This window comes from Diachasma alloeum, unplaced genomic scaffold (assembly GCF_001412515.2).
Source record: "Diachasma alloeum isolate Michigan unplaced genomic scaffold, Dall2.0 Dall_scaffold_00295, whole genome shotgun sequence".
Taxonomy (NCBI): Eukaryota; Metazoa; Arthropoda; class Insecta; order Hymenoptera; family Braconidae; genus Diachasma; species Diachasma alloeum.
In genome coordinates this window covers 285,869-300,878 of record NW_021680434.1, presented here as the reverse complement: position 1 = coordinate 300,878, position 15,010 = coordinate 285,869, and the positions used below count along the sequence as shown (strand labels likewise).

General features: G+C 37.0%; 1 protein-coding gene across 4 annotated transcripts in view; it reads right to left on the bottom strand.

Annotated features, from left to right (window-relative positions):
* Nucleotides 1-1,009: 1,009 nt before the first annotated feature.
* LOC107039278 (sphingomyelin phosphodiesterase) overlaps nt 1,010-15,010 on the bottom strand; it is a 28,912-nt gene continuing 14,911 nt past the window's right edge. Inside the window, exons 2-10 of one of the 4 annotated variants that reach the window (XR_001460952.1) lie at nt 12,269-12,372; nt 11,721-11,932; nt 10,592-10,876; nt 8,441-8,833; nt 6,729-7,264; nt 5,414-5,791; nt 4,666-4,851; nt 2,232-2,648; nt 1,010-2,107 (exon numbers count right to left, since the gene is read on the bottom strand). Coding sequence is in view for 3 of the 4 variants with exons in the window: in XM_015258806.1 (XP_015114292.1) it covers nt 4,596-4,851; nt 5,414-5,791; nt 6,729-7,264; nt 8,441-8,833; nt 10,592-10,876; nt 11,721-11,932; nt 12,269-12,344 (2,136 nt within the window). In the remaining variant the exon portion in view is untranslated. Of the gene's footprint in view, nt 2,649-4,142; nt 4,852-5,413; nt 5,792-6,728; nt 7,265-8,440; nt 8,834-10,591; nt 10,877-11,720; nt 11,933-12,268; nt 12,373-15,010 lie in introns of those variants that run through there. The other 3 variants (XM_015258809.1, XM_015258807.1, XM_015258806.1) reach the window with 3 other exon arrangements.

The following is a 15,010-nucleotide window of genomic DNA, read 5'->3' as shown; positions in this document are numbered from 1 at the left end:
GGAAGGGGGAAAAGGGAGGGGGCGAGCAAGTGGCGGGCTGCTAGGGTGATGATGCCGGAGGTGTGGAGGATTCTGCCGGTTTTTGTGGTCATTGTGGCGGTTTTTGGGAGGATGGTCTGGAGGTTTTTGGTGGTCTGAGAGATCTTGTAGATGAGGGTGTAATAAACGCGGTTTTTAGCGAGAATTGGAGTTTTTTATTTGGGGTAATGAGGTCGAGGGGGTTTTTTGGAGGCAATAGTTTTGAAACAATTTAATTGGTCTGATAAAGCGATGGTGTTGACTCATTTTTGTCGAACCCTGTCCGTCGAAATTAATTCAGCAGTGAAGTGGTTGAACGGTTCAAGTTGATTTTGATTGTTGGCGAGTTTTAAAAGATTCGATTCGATTTATAATAGAATTTCAGAAATTATTCTTGTAGCATTCAAAAGTTTGTTGATTTTCCATCTTTTGGAAAATTCACTTCCACTGATTATTTGAATAAAAAAAAAGAAAGGTTAAAATTAATTCAGTTATTATTAATACCACCTACTTCGACTTCACTTGCATCGAATAAATGCATGGTACAGATATATATTATTTCATATTTGAAATTTCATCAAATATTTAACTAAATTAAAAATATAACACAATTGATTGAGGAAGAAATTTCATTGAGATTAATAAAATGACATGAAACGATGGATTATATACTGTAGAAGCAGATGATGTGCACACTGACCATTCGAAAGAATATTGCTAATTTATTAGCAAAAAACTATGCTATATTAATATAAAAGAAATTTCCCACTTGTTTTGCATTTTATTGGATTTGAGGAGATGATGAGATACTAATGAAGTCAAAATATTCCCCAAAAAATTGTCTGTTTCATCATCAGAAATTTTTCATGTTCAAATCAAAATGAAATAATTCCAGAAAAAAACGAAATCATCTCTTCAGGTTGAAATTGTCTTCTGTCAATCACAAATGAAAGGATTTCTGGGTGAAAAAATAATTCTCAGAGACATTAAATCACGTAAAAAATGTTTGTATATTATTAACAAAATCTGTCGTACGAAACATTGATTCTCGACATAAATAATCAACATCTACATCATTATATACAGATCGCCGGTAGTCTTCCTCGGAAGTCCTCGAAAAAACCGATGGACCAGGACATTCCAGCATCACTTAGACAATCCAATAAATAAATAGCATGTAATTTCCATCGTTTTTTTCGACGCTTTCGCAATCCCATTTTCATCCTCTCGAAAACTGCACCAGTTGAAGTATTTCTCGTCGTCAATTTCATCAGATCTCAATAAATAATAATATATTCCCAACGTTGATTCAAAAATTGACGACAATTTGTCAAAATTATTGTAATAATACCGTAGTCGTGTCATTAAATTTTTCATTTCTCCTTTGAAGATTTATTTTCATTTCACTTTCTTTTGAGGAGAGACTGCACTGAAATTAAAAATCGCAGGAGCCTTTATCTACTTATTCTATAGCGAATATCACGAATTTTTCTATTTTTCTATCAATTTTTCAGCCTAATTTAAGAAAAAAACCCAAAAAACTATTGAAAAAAATTGAAATTTTCTAAAAAGGTCGTTTAATTACGTTTGGATTGGTTGACAATTGTGTCCTGAGGAAACTTTCGAAGATTCTAGGCCCCTAAAGCCTTTTTCTGATCAATAAAAAAATTAAAAACCATTTTCTAATTTTTTAAAATCAAAACTGAAGTGTAAATTCATCAGCGCGAGAGATGAAGATACTGGCGATTCCGAAATTTCAGTGCGGTCTCCCCTTCAGAAAGAAAAAACCGCAAATAAAAATAAATTCCTTGTAATTACCGATTTTTCAAATAGCAATTGCTCAACTTAATGAAAATTGCCCACCGATTATCGTCGATTTTGACACAAAACAGGAGATCATAAATTTCCTTCGACGTTCGACGGATTGAATACGAAAAAAAATCGCAAGGATCCGCGGTTTTTTAAATTACATCAAATCACAAAAACTTTTTCTCCTCATTTGGCAGTACTGGAGCTGTTCTAGCCCAATCCTAGGACGTACTTGGGTAAATTGTAGGCAAATCTCGGAATTGCCATGACCACAGACATCCTAATAGAGCAGAGAAAGCGTAATTAGTAAAAAATATCGAGGAGCTGATTAATGAGTTCAGTAGTGGAGCAATAAAATTATTTTTATTCGTCTCTTATATATTGATATTCGTGGGTTTACTTACAAGGTGCTGTGGATACCTATCACCATTGTTGTTTCCACCACCAGTTAAGGCTGTACAAAAAAATTAATAGTACTTGCAAACCTCCGGGGACTTCTCTCAAAAAATATATACACAATAAATCAAGGAGAAACAAATTTGTAAATCCCATTATCTCACGGTTCTGGAAGAAAACTGAAGCGTCGAGAGTATAATACAGCAATTTCGTGAAAGCTTCCTCAAATCCAAACGCATTTTATTCAGTAAATCACCGGTTTTTTATACACTTCATCGATTCTCATCGAATGTCGTAGGACAATCAATCTTAAACGTCATGAAGTAGTTGTTAAAATACACACGAGAAGTAAACTATTTAAGCCGAAGGTGCTACAATTATTCTAATTATTATCTGAGCCAGTAAGTTTTTTAGAAAAGAGTTTCCTGAAACAATAATTAAACAAAATGAAAATGAAAGTTGTTGCAAATATTCGGTGGATTAGACGTGCATTCATCTCGATAACTAGTGAGTTTAGCAGCAGGGAGAGCCATATCCATAAATATCCAAAAATGTCGTTTAATAAATTTCCTCAAAGCCTTTTCTTTTTAAAATATTCACAGAATATTCTTGCAATTCGGTTCTACTGTTCTGTTTTTACTGTTTAACTACTGCATATCACTGCAATCTGATGCATTTATTATGGAAACTAGTGGTTTTAGAAAGAAAGGTCGAAAGATCATTTTTGTAGTTGAGAAAATTCTCAACAATAAATGTATTGTGGCATTTCCTCTTGAAAATACCTGGTAGTAAGATAAATTCATGTTAAACAAAACTCATTTTTTTCATTCGTTACACCATGAAAAGACCATTTAACTAAGGAAGCGCGAAATAAGACAACAAGAAAAACGACTATTTATCAAATTTCAGAAAACTGAACACCATTTCAGGAAACTCTGAATGGTTTGACCTTCAAGACCATTTCAGTTTGAGGGTCAAATGGTTTTAAGGGTCAAATGATCTTTTACAACGGCTAGAATTGAGGGTCAATGACCCTTTAGAACATTTAGAATTGAGGGTCAAATGGTGTTAAGGGTCAAATGACCCTTTAGAACATTTAGAATTGAGGGTCAAATGGTCTTAAGGGTCAAATGACCCTTTACAAGTTTAGAATTGAGGGTCTAATAGTCTGAGGGGGAAAATGACTCTTTAGAACATTCAGAATTGAGGGTCAAATGGTCTTAAGAGTCAAAAAACCCTTGAGGATGTTTAAAGTTAAGGGTCAAATGGTCTTAAAGATCAAATGGCCCTTTAGAATATTTAGAATTGAGGGTCAAAAATGGTCTTAAAGGTCAAAAAACCTTTGAAGATGTATAAAGTCAAGGGTCAAATGGTCAATGAGGGTCAATAAACCCTCCAGGATATTGAAAATTCAGGGGCAAATGCTCCGACCCTCAAGAGCGTTTGACCCTCAACTCAAACAAAAAAAAAGTTTTCCGAATTCTGTTAAGTAGATGTTATTCCTCATGTTTCATTTTTACCCAGTGTCCTAAACTCAATCATCCAATTAATTCTAGCAATTGCAAAATTATCCCTAAATGGCACTTGTTTTCAATCATTGGCCCTCATCATCACAATTCGTCGTGCGTTCAGTCTCAGTAAATTAAATAATGCGAAAAATATCAGACTAAATTTAGTAAAAAGGTAAGATGAAGAAGAGAGAGGTGATCCGAACAAAAAATCATAGAAAACCCCAGTGAATTGGCTAGGAAATTTTATTGGATTTCTATTGAACTTTCTATTAATTTTTGACCAATTTTACTAAAAAATTCCGCAGCTTATCTGTGCGTTTTTTTTTTCAATTGAAATGTTCAATGAAATATTTCTTTCTACTGAAAAAATCAATAGAATTCGATTTTTCTATACAATTTATTTTATTGAGACGTTTTCTGTAAACATTTCTCAGCTGAAATTTTCCAAGTTTTTTCATTTGCAATTTCAATTTGAACTTGAAAGAAGAATAGTGGCAAAAAAAATATAATTCATATCGAGGAATTCCTGTTGAAAACGTCTCAATAGAAAAAATTGTGGAGAAAGAAGAAAATCTACTGATTTTTTCCATAAAATAGTTTCAATTGAATATTTTCTATTGAAAAAATCCGCAGTCAAGCTCCAGAATCCTTCAATGGAATAAAGAATTAACAGAACTTTCAATAGGGGTTCAATAAAAATTCAATACAATTTCCTATAGAATTCGCTAGGTTTTTCTCTGAAATTCTTGAGGGTGTGGATTAATAAATTAACGATAAAATTGAGCAATTCCATTTGCCATTGGTTAAAATCGTCGATCAAAGCCACCAGTTTCTCATGCTCTATGTATTATTGGTTTGTGGCTAATAGGCGACGTTATTCGTGTCAGTATCGCCGTTATAGTACGTTTTTATCCACCAATTATGTACGTACGATAGTGCCAAGCCATTGTAGATCCATTCTCTCCAGCCCGTTCGTGTCTCGCCGTCGATTCGGGACTCCAGGCTTTGACAGAGGGCTTTTCTGTCGTGACTGCGACCACTTCGAAGATCGCAGAGCAGGCGCTTGCGACATTCGTCGTTGCAGGAGGGTCGCACCGGCGAATTTTTGTAATAGTGTCTGCAACAAATTGAGACGGAATGAGGGAATGCTAAGAAACTCCTCACAAACCTCGACCTGTCGTCCTTATGACATAATCTACTACACTGAGAAAAAAAATTATTTTTCCCAAATATCTATTTACTTGAGAGAAGTATTTATTTTGTCAATACCATATTTCTCCTGTCGAGTCATTCCCAGACAATCCTCATTAGGCTTCATTATGATAATTATATTGCTCTAAAAGATGATCACGTTAGCGATGATCTTGAGTGAAATCCCTCAATAATTATCGACATTAAAAAGTTCATCAAAATTCTTCCCTCTAGAAAATCAGAAATTTAGGAAAAATGAATAATCATTGAAGAAGTTCATCCAAGGTCGTGTACAGCACAGTCTTCCTCTAGAGCAACATGATTGTCATAATTGAAACCTAATCAGGCTCGTCTGGGAATGACTCAGATAGAGAAATTCAATTTCAAAAAAATTAATACTTCTCTCAAGTAAATGGATATTTGGCAAAAATATATTTTTTTCTTAGTGTTCTGTTGACGTATCGATATAATACCAATAAAAGCCTCACTTGTAATAAAGATCGAAATTGGAGGCTTCATGAGTCATCTTGTCAATGAGGGAGTCCCAATCCCTCGGCAGAAGCGATGCCATTTGATACGCCTGTCGTGCACTGTACAATTTATACCAAATTGGAAAATTGTAGAGATTAGCTTCCTTGAGATTCATAATCCAGGATTCATGATCAACGACCATTCTGGTCGTGGCTTTGTCATCCCCGTCGACGTAATATATTCTGTATCCAGGATTGAGATCGTAGTACGGCGATACCGAGGGCCCGATGTAGGCTATGCTGACGGCACGACCGAGATCCGAGGTGTCGTAGAATAATTCAAATTCATCGTAGTGGGTGTGACCGAAGAATTGCGCTGTTATTGTTGACTCATACCTGACGGAGAGAATATTGTTAATGAAAAATTGATTCCGTGAATTCACGTGGCAAAGAAAATTATAAGAAAACCTAGCGAATTCGATAGAAAATTCGATTGGATTTTTATGCAACTTTCTGTTAGTTTTTGGCTGATTTTATTGAAAAACCAGGGAGGACGTCCCCGGCTCGCTCCGCTCGCCAACCCACATATGACCCTCATATGACCTCCATGATCCTTATTCTGACCCTTGTGATCCTTAGTCTCTAACCCCCACAACTCCTAATTGGACCCTTACTGTGACCCTTAAGGCCCTTAATCTGATTCTTGTGACCTTTTTAGACCCTAAATCTGACCCATATGACCCTTAATCTACCTCTTGTGACCCTTTAGACCATTATTCTGACCCTTATGACCCTTAATTTGGTCCTCGTGACCCTTTTTCTGACTCTCATGACCCTTAATCTGATCCTCGTGACCCTTATTTTCACCTTCATACCACTCAATCTAACCCTTGTGACCCTTATTCTGACCCTCATGACCCTTATTCTAACCCTCATGACCCTTAATCTGACCCTTGTGACTCTTATTCTGGCTCGCGTCACCCTTATTCTGACCCTCGTGGCCCTTAATCTGATCCTCATAACCTTTAATCTGACCTTTGTGGCCCTTAATCTGATCCTCATGACCCTTAATCTGACCCTTGTGACCCTTAATCTAACTCTCCCGACTCTTATCCTGACACCCGTGACCTTTATTCTTACCCTCGTAACCCTTATAGACCCTCATGACCCTTATTTTGACCCTTGTGATACTGAAATACATTTATATATTATTATTTTCATTATTAGGTACATTATTATATTATTCGATGTATTATTTTGACAGATTATTTTGAGAATTCGTTGCTTCTTCATTTGAAAATTCAATCAAATAAGTCTCTCCAATTAAACTCACCTATTGATGATACTGTAATAATTCCTAGACCAAACTTTAAGACAATCCGAATGTCCTGGTGGTATATGCCCAATAATATGCACCTTCTCGCCGTTCATCTCCGCCCCCTGGAGTTCGTAAACGAGCCACTGGAGTTCATTGACTGGATCTGTGCTGTTAATCAACAGCCACCAGTTCTTGTTGTTGCAGTAATTCGTGTTGACCGAGAGGATCCTGAAACCGGGTCTCACCAGGACTGAGTAGAAGGCACCTCGTCTGACTGTGTGGGAGACACCAGCGGGCAGCCACCGCCTCCACTGTTTGTCCAGCTCGTCGTACAGCCAGGAGATGCTGTTCTCCTCGGGAACGAATGGCGGAGGAAAGCTGTTCACTGGGGCCGACTCGTGATTCCCCAGGGCGGGGAATATCGGCACCCCTGGGAAGGTCTCTATCATCTGGGTCACTGTGTCCTTCAGGATCTTGAGGTTCTCCTCGCGGGTTTGGTTCCACACGTCGTGGGGGGGCAGGTCCCCCGTCCAGAGGATGTAATCGATGTCCTGGGGGAGAGAGAGACGACAGGGAATTTCAAATTGAGTGAATTTTTTTTTTTTTGAGTGTTGGAAACCTATAACTAAACCTGTACTTTTCGAGATATTGGCGTTTTTCTTCTTTCTCCTTGCGAAAATAGAAAATTGCATTCGTCAAATCTGAAATTTCCATGTTTTTGGGTGAGGATGACTAATTTGGTCTCAGGAGTTCGAAAATGCTGTTTTTTAGATCGTGTCCGTGTGCATGTGTGTATGTATGTGAGCTTTTTTTTCAAATTTAGGTTTTCGACGATGATTCAACAAAAAAATCCTCGAAATCTTTTAAATTATGGCTTAAAATATTCGTTTGGATGTTATCTCGGTCGAGTCTGAAGATAGTGGCGATCACATCATTTGCTTGGAAATTGTAGCCTTAAAAAGCAATTAATCCACGTTTTATCATGGTTTAGTTGGGATTTAGTCAGGGATTAGTCGGGGTTTAGTCGGGATTTAATAGGGGTTTAGTTGGGATTTAATCAGGGTTTAGTCGAGATTTAGTCAGGGTTTAGTCAGGGTTTAGTCGGAGTTTAGTCAAGGTTTAGTTGGGATTTAGTCAGAGGTTAATCAGGGTTCAAGGATGTTCTACACCCTTTCTGCCAAAATTCACGTTTTTTTAATTTTTCTGGCAAACTTATGATGGAATTGACGTGAAAAAATATAACGTTTTTGCGTTTTGTCAATATTGAATGACTGACGAACTTTTAAGGTGGTGCGAACATTTTCCTGCGTTTTCTCTAAACTTTTAAAAAGAATCACAAAACTGTAGAAAAAACGCATGAAAATTATCGCACCACTACGCAACTTCGTGAGCCATTAAAGAATGACAAACCACAAAATCGTTATATTTTTTCACGTCACTCCCATCGATAATTTGCCAGAAAAATGAAAACAACGTCAATTTTGGCTAAAAGGGTGTCGAACATCCTTAACCAAGGTTTCGTCAAGGTTTAATTCTCGATCACTCGCTTAATGAGTGCGGTGCCGCCCATTTTCGTTTTTTTATATTCTAGAGTAATTCTCGATGTTTAAAAATGCTGAAAAAATTCGAGTTCCTAGTTCAATGGTTTTATTAAGCGTTGGCATTGTCCGTTTTTTTTCTGGGCAAATTTATTTACAAATTCCATTCAAAAATTGCCATCTACTCACGGGATGCGTGCTGTTGATATGTTTGAGCATATGATCAATAGTCCTCTTTGGTGTATCGCACTTCCTGTAATCCCCCCACTTCCCCGCCCCATTGGCAGGAGAGGTAGGAGGACCATTAGTAAGTCTGCAACAGAGTGGCTCATTGCACACAGCATTGGTCCCCTCGTGATAATAAGGATCATAATGGGTATCCGAGATGTGGAGGACTTTGAAAGTCCTCGATCCCTCCTTCGGTGGCACCGGGGCAATCACCGGAGGTTTCTTAACCGGTGGAAAGGCTATTTCCCATTCGTGTTGAGGGTTGTATTTATCATCGCATGCATCACCGATGACGAAACTGCAGATCTGACTGGCATCCATGTTCACTTGCTTCAGGACGTAAATAACTTCTCCCTGAGAAGAAAAAAATAACGATTCATTCGATGTTTCATAGAATTTTATAAGAATGTTGTGCGAAAAAAAAATACCTGAGTTGAGTATAAAATATACTTGATTGAAGTATATTTTATACTCAATTGGGAGATGGCTATTTCAATTCGAAAATGATTGTTTGGTATCAGGTCGGGTTGTAGCAGCCCTTTTAAGTGTAATATAAGGGTCAGGCAATGAGGGTCTAAATATAAATCATGTATTATGCTTGATCACCGTTTTTAGCCCTTATATGACCCTCATTGCCTGACACCCACTTTTTTTACTTTTATATGCTGACCCTAATTTTTTTATCCTAATATTTCGACCCTCTTTTTTTAACCCTAACATTCTGACCCTCATTCCTTCACCTTTACATTCAGGCCCTCAGTTTTGCACTCTAATATTCCGACCCTCATTTTTTAACCTCCCCTTTTTGACCCTTATATTCTCACATTTAGTGTCTGACCCTTAAATTCCACAATCAAATTTTCTGCAAGAAAGGCCTATCGAGATTTTGTCCATAGAAATTCCTCAGCTGAAATGAATTCCCCCTTATTCTTCGGATTTTTATCAAAATAAAAATTCGGTCATTCGCTAAGAGAAACCCCCGGAGTCATTACCATAAAGTCAAGTACAATCTCACGAATATCTTCTGAAAATAGTCGGACAACCGATAAAACTGAATTTCCGCAATTGAATGACCGCTCGAAAATTGCCACCAAGAAACTGCAAACCGTATTAGCAATAAATAATCCCCCACACCATTCGCGAACGCATAAAATCGTCCCATAAAGGCTAAAAGTCATATTCCCTCTATCACCGGAGGAGCACCTTGCACTGCAACCCCACGTGATTGGTGAAATCAAGTTGGCTACAATTTACAAGTAGAAAGTCTCGATGCACTCATTTTTACGCCTGTCTTGTTTGCCTCTTCTTCCTCACATTTATTTCAATTTCTTTTATCACGTTCTTATTTTCAAATTATTCCTGGATCAATCGGGCACGAGTGATTCTACTCGAGATGGGGAAAGTCCTTGGTGTTTCACCCTGAATTATGTTCGATGTTTTTATTTCACACGAGAATTCACGAATTATCTCACCACCCCCGAGGGGAAATTCAAATGATTTTTATGGAATTTAACAAAACGGAAGAAAAAGAAGAATTTTTTTGGTCTTTAGTTGAGGGTCGAGTGGTTTTGAGGGTCAAACAACCTTTGATTACGTCAGGGCTAAGGGTCAAAGGTCGTAAGGGTCAAATGGTTTCGAGGGTCAAACGAACCGTGATGACGCCGGGGCTAAAGGTCAAAGGGTCGTACGGGTCAAATGCTTTTGAGGGTCAAATGACCCATGATGATGTTCAGGGCTAAGGGCCGTAAGGGTCAAATGGTTTCCAGGGTCAAACGACCCTTAATGACGTCAGGGCTAAGGGTCGTAAGGGCCAAATGGTTTCGAGGGTCAAACGATCCTTGATGACTTTAAGGGCTAGGGGTGAAAGGGTCGTAAGGGTCAAACAACCCTCAATAATGTTTGAAATTAAGGGTCTTATTGTCTTTAAAAAACATTGGAAGAATTCGTCTTTAATTGAGGGTCAAACGATCCTTGATGACCTTCAGGGCTAAGGGTCAAACAAGGTTATACTAATATGGAGACGTGATGCTGATATTTATAAAGCCATTACACAGAATTCGGATTTCTGTGCAGATTCTCATGATATCGAATAGTTTTTCATTTCCAACTCACCCCAAAGAGCAATGTCACACCCTGGCACACCCTGGGACTCTGAATATTGAGGGAAACGCAGAACTGGTAGATACTGCTCATGATCTCCTTGTCAGTTTTCCCAGATTTAATGTAATGCTGGAGGAGTCCAGCGCCAGCTATGCAAGCTGAGCAGGAGACTTTAGACATCACTGACGTCTCCACTTCGAACATCACTTGTCGCAGATCCAGAAGCTTCAATGCTTTGTCGAAGAGGGAGAGCTGCTGGGCATTTTCCATGCCCCATAGCATTCTTGAATAGTTCGTCTGATAGAGAAAAGAACATTCATTCAATTACTGAAATTTAAAAATCATTAGATTTGAATTTACGGACAATATTAGAGCAGAATTATTTTGGTAACAAATGGTTTTACATGAAATTGTCATAGAACATTTTTTGTAGATAATTATTTCTTCTACAAAAAAGTTCTGTGATGTTTTCTTCTCAGATCACTCGTTCTTGAGATAATTGAGGATAATTGAGCAAAAGCATGCAGTCTGTTTTTTTATGGGAAAATTGGATGGAAGACACTTTTTTTATTACAATAAATAATGAGAAAACGATTAATTATACGTAATTGAAAGCGTTTCAGTCCCATATAACCCTCATAGGACCCCCATATAACCCTTATATGACCCTCATATAACCCCTATGTGACCTCCATGACCCTCATATAATCCCCATATAAACCCTATACGACCCCCTCGGAAACCTCATATGACCCTCATATGAACTTGATATAACCCCCTCGTAATCCTTATGTGACCCTCATATAACCCTCATGTGACCTTCATTTAACCCTCATGTGACCCTCATATAACCCTCATGTGACCTTCATTTAACCCTCATGTGACCCCCATATAACCCTGATGTACCCCCCATATGACCCTCGTAGAACTACCCTATAAACCTCACATAACCCCCATACGACCCTCATATAACCCTCATGTGACCCTCATTTGACCCTCACATGACCCTCATGATCCTTATGACCCCAATCACCTTTGCTTTCGAGTCTTAATTTTTCGTCTTAACTTTCTATCGTCAGACGTCGAATTGGATTTTCGTAATATAGAGAGATGAATAATTAATGAATTCATTAATTATTACCCTGCGCATGTCCTCCACGCTCATCCCGTCGACAACGGTCTCAGGAGTCGGTGGCAGGTCCCGGATTTCTGCTGTATCTGGTACCACAGTCACAAATTTTTCCTCGATCCTTCCTTTCGCCTTTAGCCATTTGTCAGCTAATTCAGTCCAGTTTGTTCTCTTTATTTCAGCTTCTCGCTTGGCTCGCTCCTTCGCATCTCTCAAAACTGCTCCTGTGGCATTTATGAAACAATTTATTATAATATTGTATAATTAATGATCTCACGTTATCATTTTGTAGGATAATTGATTGTGAAGACTATTATATTGAGTATTTGTTCGTAAAGGGATGAAAGAGAATTAATCCATCTTCATGTTTAGATTTTCTAATTCAGATCTCTAAAACGAAAGGGTTCATGAGAAATCCACAGATAATCTTTTCGTGGCTTTTGAAATTCTGTAGAAAATTCTGTAGAAAATATCTTAATAGAATAGGGACTATAGAAAAATCGAATTCTATTGACTTTTCTATTGACCATTTTAATAGAATGCATTAATTAGGCTGTTACCTAAAGTGTTGTGTGAAATTATCGCTAGGCAGAGGAGGAAGAGGCCGGTTCTCAGACTCCATCTTTGATTTATCATAATATTCTTTGGATGTTACAGTAATTTTCTGAAACAGAAGAGAAGAATAATTATTTCAACTCCTTTTATTCTTCGGAAGTCATCGTCATTTAGAATTCTGAAATGTTTTGTCACGAAGTAACGTATGAAAAAAATTCATAGAAAAATCTAGCGAATTCGCTACACAATTCTATTAGTAAATCTCGTAAATCTCTCTTTTCAATTTTTCCCTGAATTTTCCTGATTTTTCTGAATTTTCACAGAATCATTGAACTGAAAAATCAAGTATTTTACTGATTTCCAGATAATTTGCACAGAAAATCAATGGAATATTTGATTTTTCAATGACAACATTTCCTGAAATTTCAGTGGAACTTGAACACGATAAAAATTTCCGCAGTTTAGCACCGAAAATTCAGACGAAAATTTTTAACAGTGTACATCAGGTCGGCACATCATCACCACCACCTGTTACGGAGTTTACCCCACCTCATAACCGATATGAAAATGATGAGATCACAAATAAACAGAGATTAAGTATTATAGTTTAGACAGGTAATGCAATTGTTTGCAACATTACACGTGTGGATAGTAGAAGAAAATGTGAAAAGCGAGCATGAATAAAACATGTGTATGCACAAATGAGAGAGTTGCCTATCGAGAATAGATAAATTCATTCTTTCCAATTTGCTGAGTATTTTCCACTCTTTCATATGGGTGAAAAGCAATTGATCATTTGCGCACCAATTGTCACATTATTTAGTTAATTAGAAGATATTGTGACATACGCTACACTAACAGAAAAAATTAATTTTATGAAGAGAATTTTATTTGAACCAACTATCAATTGGTTCTTGATTTTCAAATAAACATGATTTCATAGTGAATACCAGTTACCTCTCCTTGAGATACATTTTATGGGGAGGAATTGAACTTCTCTAGAATTGAAGTTCCTTTTATTTGTCGCAATAATGAGAGTATTTGATTTCTCTCTAGCCAAAAGTTGGCCTACTCCAGAAATTCGTTGGTTTACTCAAAAATCAAAATTATTCTCATGACTAAATACGTTGTTATCTCAATCAACACGATCATACGTTGTTCCAAGTAAATTATAATTGAAGTGAGCATTTCGTATGTCGAATCAGGATGAATATTGTTACGCGGAAAAAGCTTTGAGATTGTAGTAAGATGTCGTTGAGTTGAAAGAAGTTTACATTTCTTGACTAAAAAAAATCGCATTAGTTTACAACAACAGAATCACAGATTACGGCAATTCAATACAAACTGGGATATCAGAAATTTCGTTCAATGTGATGTACGGAAAGCTCAATTTAAACATCGGCTTCATTCGAGAAAACAACATTCAATTCATTCCTCAATGTAATCATCTCCTAGCTACGAGTTTTTTATCAATTCATGAAAGTAGAAAATGTCTCGACTGGAGATTGTATTAGATTTAAAAAAATAGAACTTTTCCATTTTTGTGGTGAATACATGTGACTTGACGCCAAGGACTGTTTTATTTGATTCAAATAAATGTATCTCAAGAAGAAAAAATATTTGGTATTCACCGTGAGATCTTATTTATTTGAAATTGCCAAAGTACTTGGACATCCTTGAAATACATCGTCATAGAAATTCCATCCGGAAGCAAATTGCTAGTTTACTAGCAAAAATATTGACTATGCTGTGACGAAAGCAATTTCCCACTTATTTCCATTCTAAATTGACTTCAATGTCGCTCTCACGAGAGTTACTACCTACGACACTGCTCATAAAATTTTATTTTTCTAACAGTGTGGAATAATAAAAAATTGATTACTCCCATCGCCTTGATCACCCACAAGCACCGATCATTGGGCAAAACTCCAGAATCCGTTATCCATTGGGCAATTTGACATTTCGGGCGGCACGTCGACCCCGAAAAATCCTGTTACCCGTTTATCTATTCCGAAACACTTGATTTCCGATTCCTCGCCAAGTGAAGACGTCCCCGCATCTAATTACTGTCAATGGCCCAGTTATTGCCAGTGACCCAATTTCCGCCACCCTCTGAGATTTGGATGGAATTGAATCTTTTTTTTCAAATGAAGGTATTGTTCAGCCCTGTCAATCGCCATTAATTAAAATTCAATTCATCGATTAGTTTTTTAATCTTCTAATGTTTTCGAAAATCGTTTGTCCCACGATAACTAAAAAAATGTCCTGAATTGATTGAATGATGGCTTAAAAAATTTGTTTGACTGTCCTTTCGACCGAGTTCGAAGATGAAGGCGACAGTCATAATCGTCATTTTGATTTATTTGAAAATTTCGAATTTTTCATGAATTTCCCTGAAAGTGAGCTTCCTGATGGTTTCTTCAAATGTGATGTTTCAAATTCCTTCAAGTATGTATAAATAAAATTTTTCTATCAACATTTTATCGAAGGTCTGAGGGGAGAGAGAGAACCGTAAAAAGACAATCGGTTGTACAGAAGAAAGGGATAATAAGAATAATGATGACGACAAAATTCAATTACGTTGAAAATCTGACAAAATTAGTTGAAAATAAATCTTATTCAATTTAATAAAATGAAATAAACAATGAATTATACATGATAGAAGGAACTGACTTGCAAAATAATCATTCGGAAGCATTCGAAGATAACGGCGATATCAATAATCGTTATTTCGATTTATTTGAAAA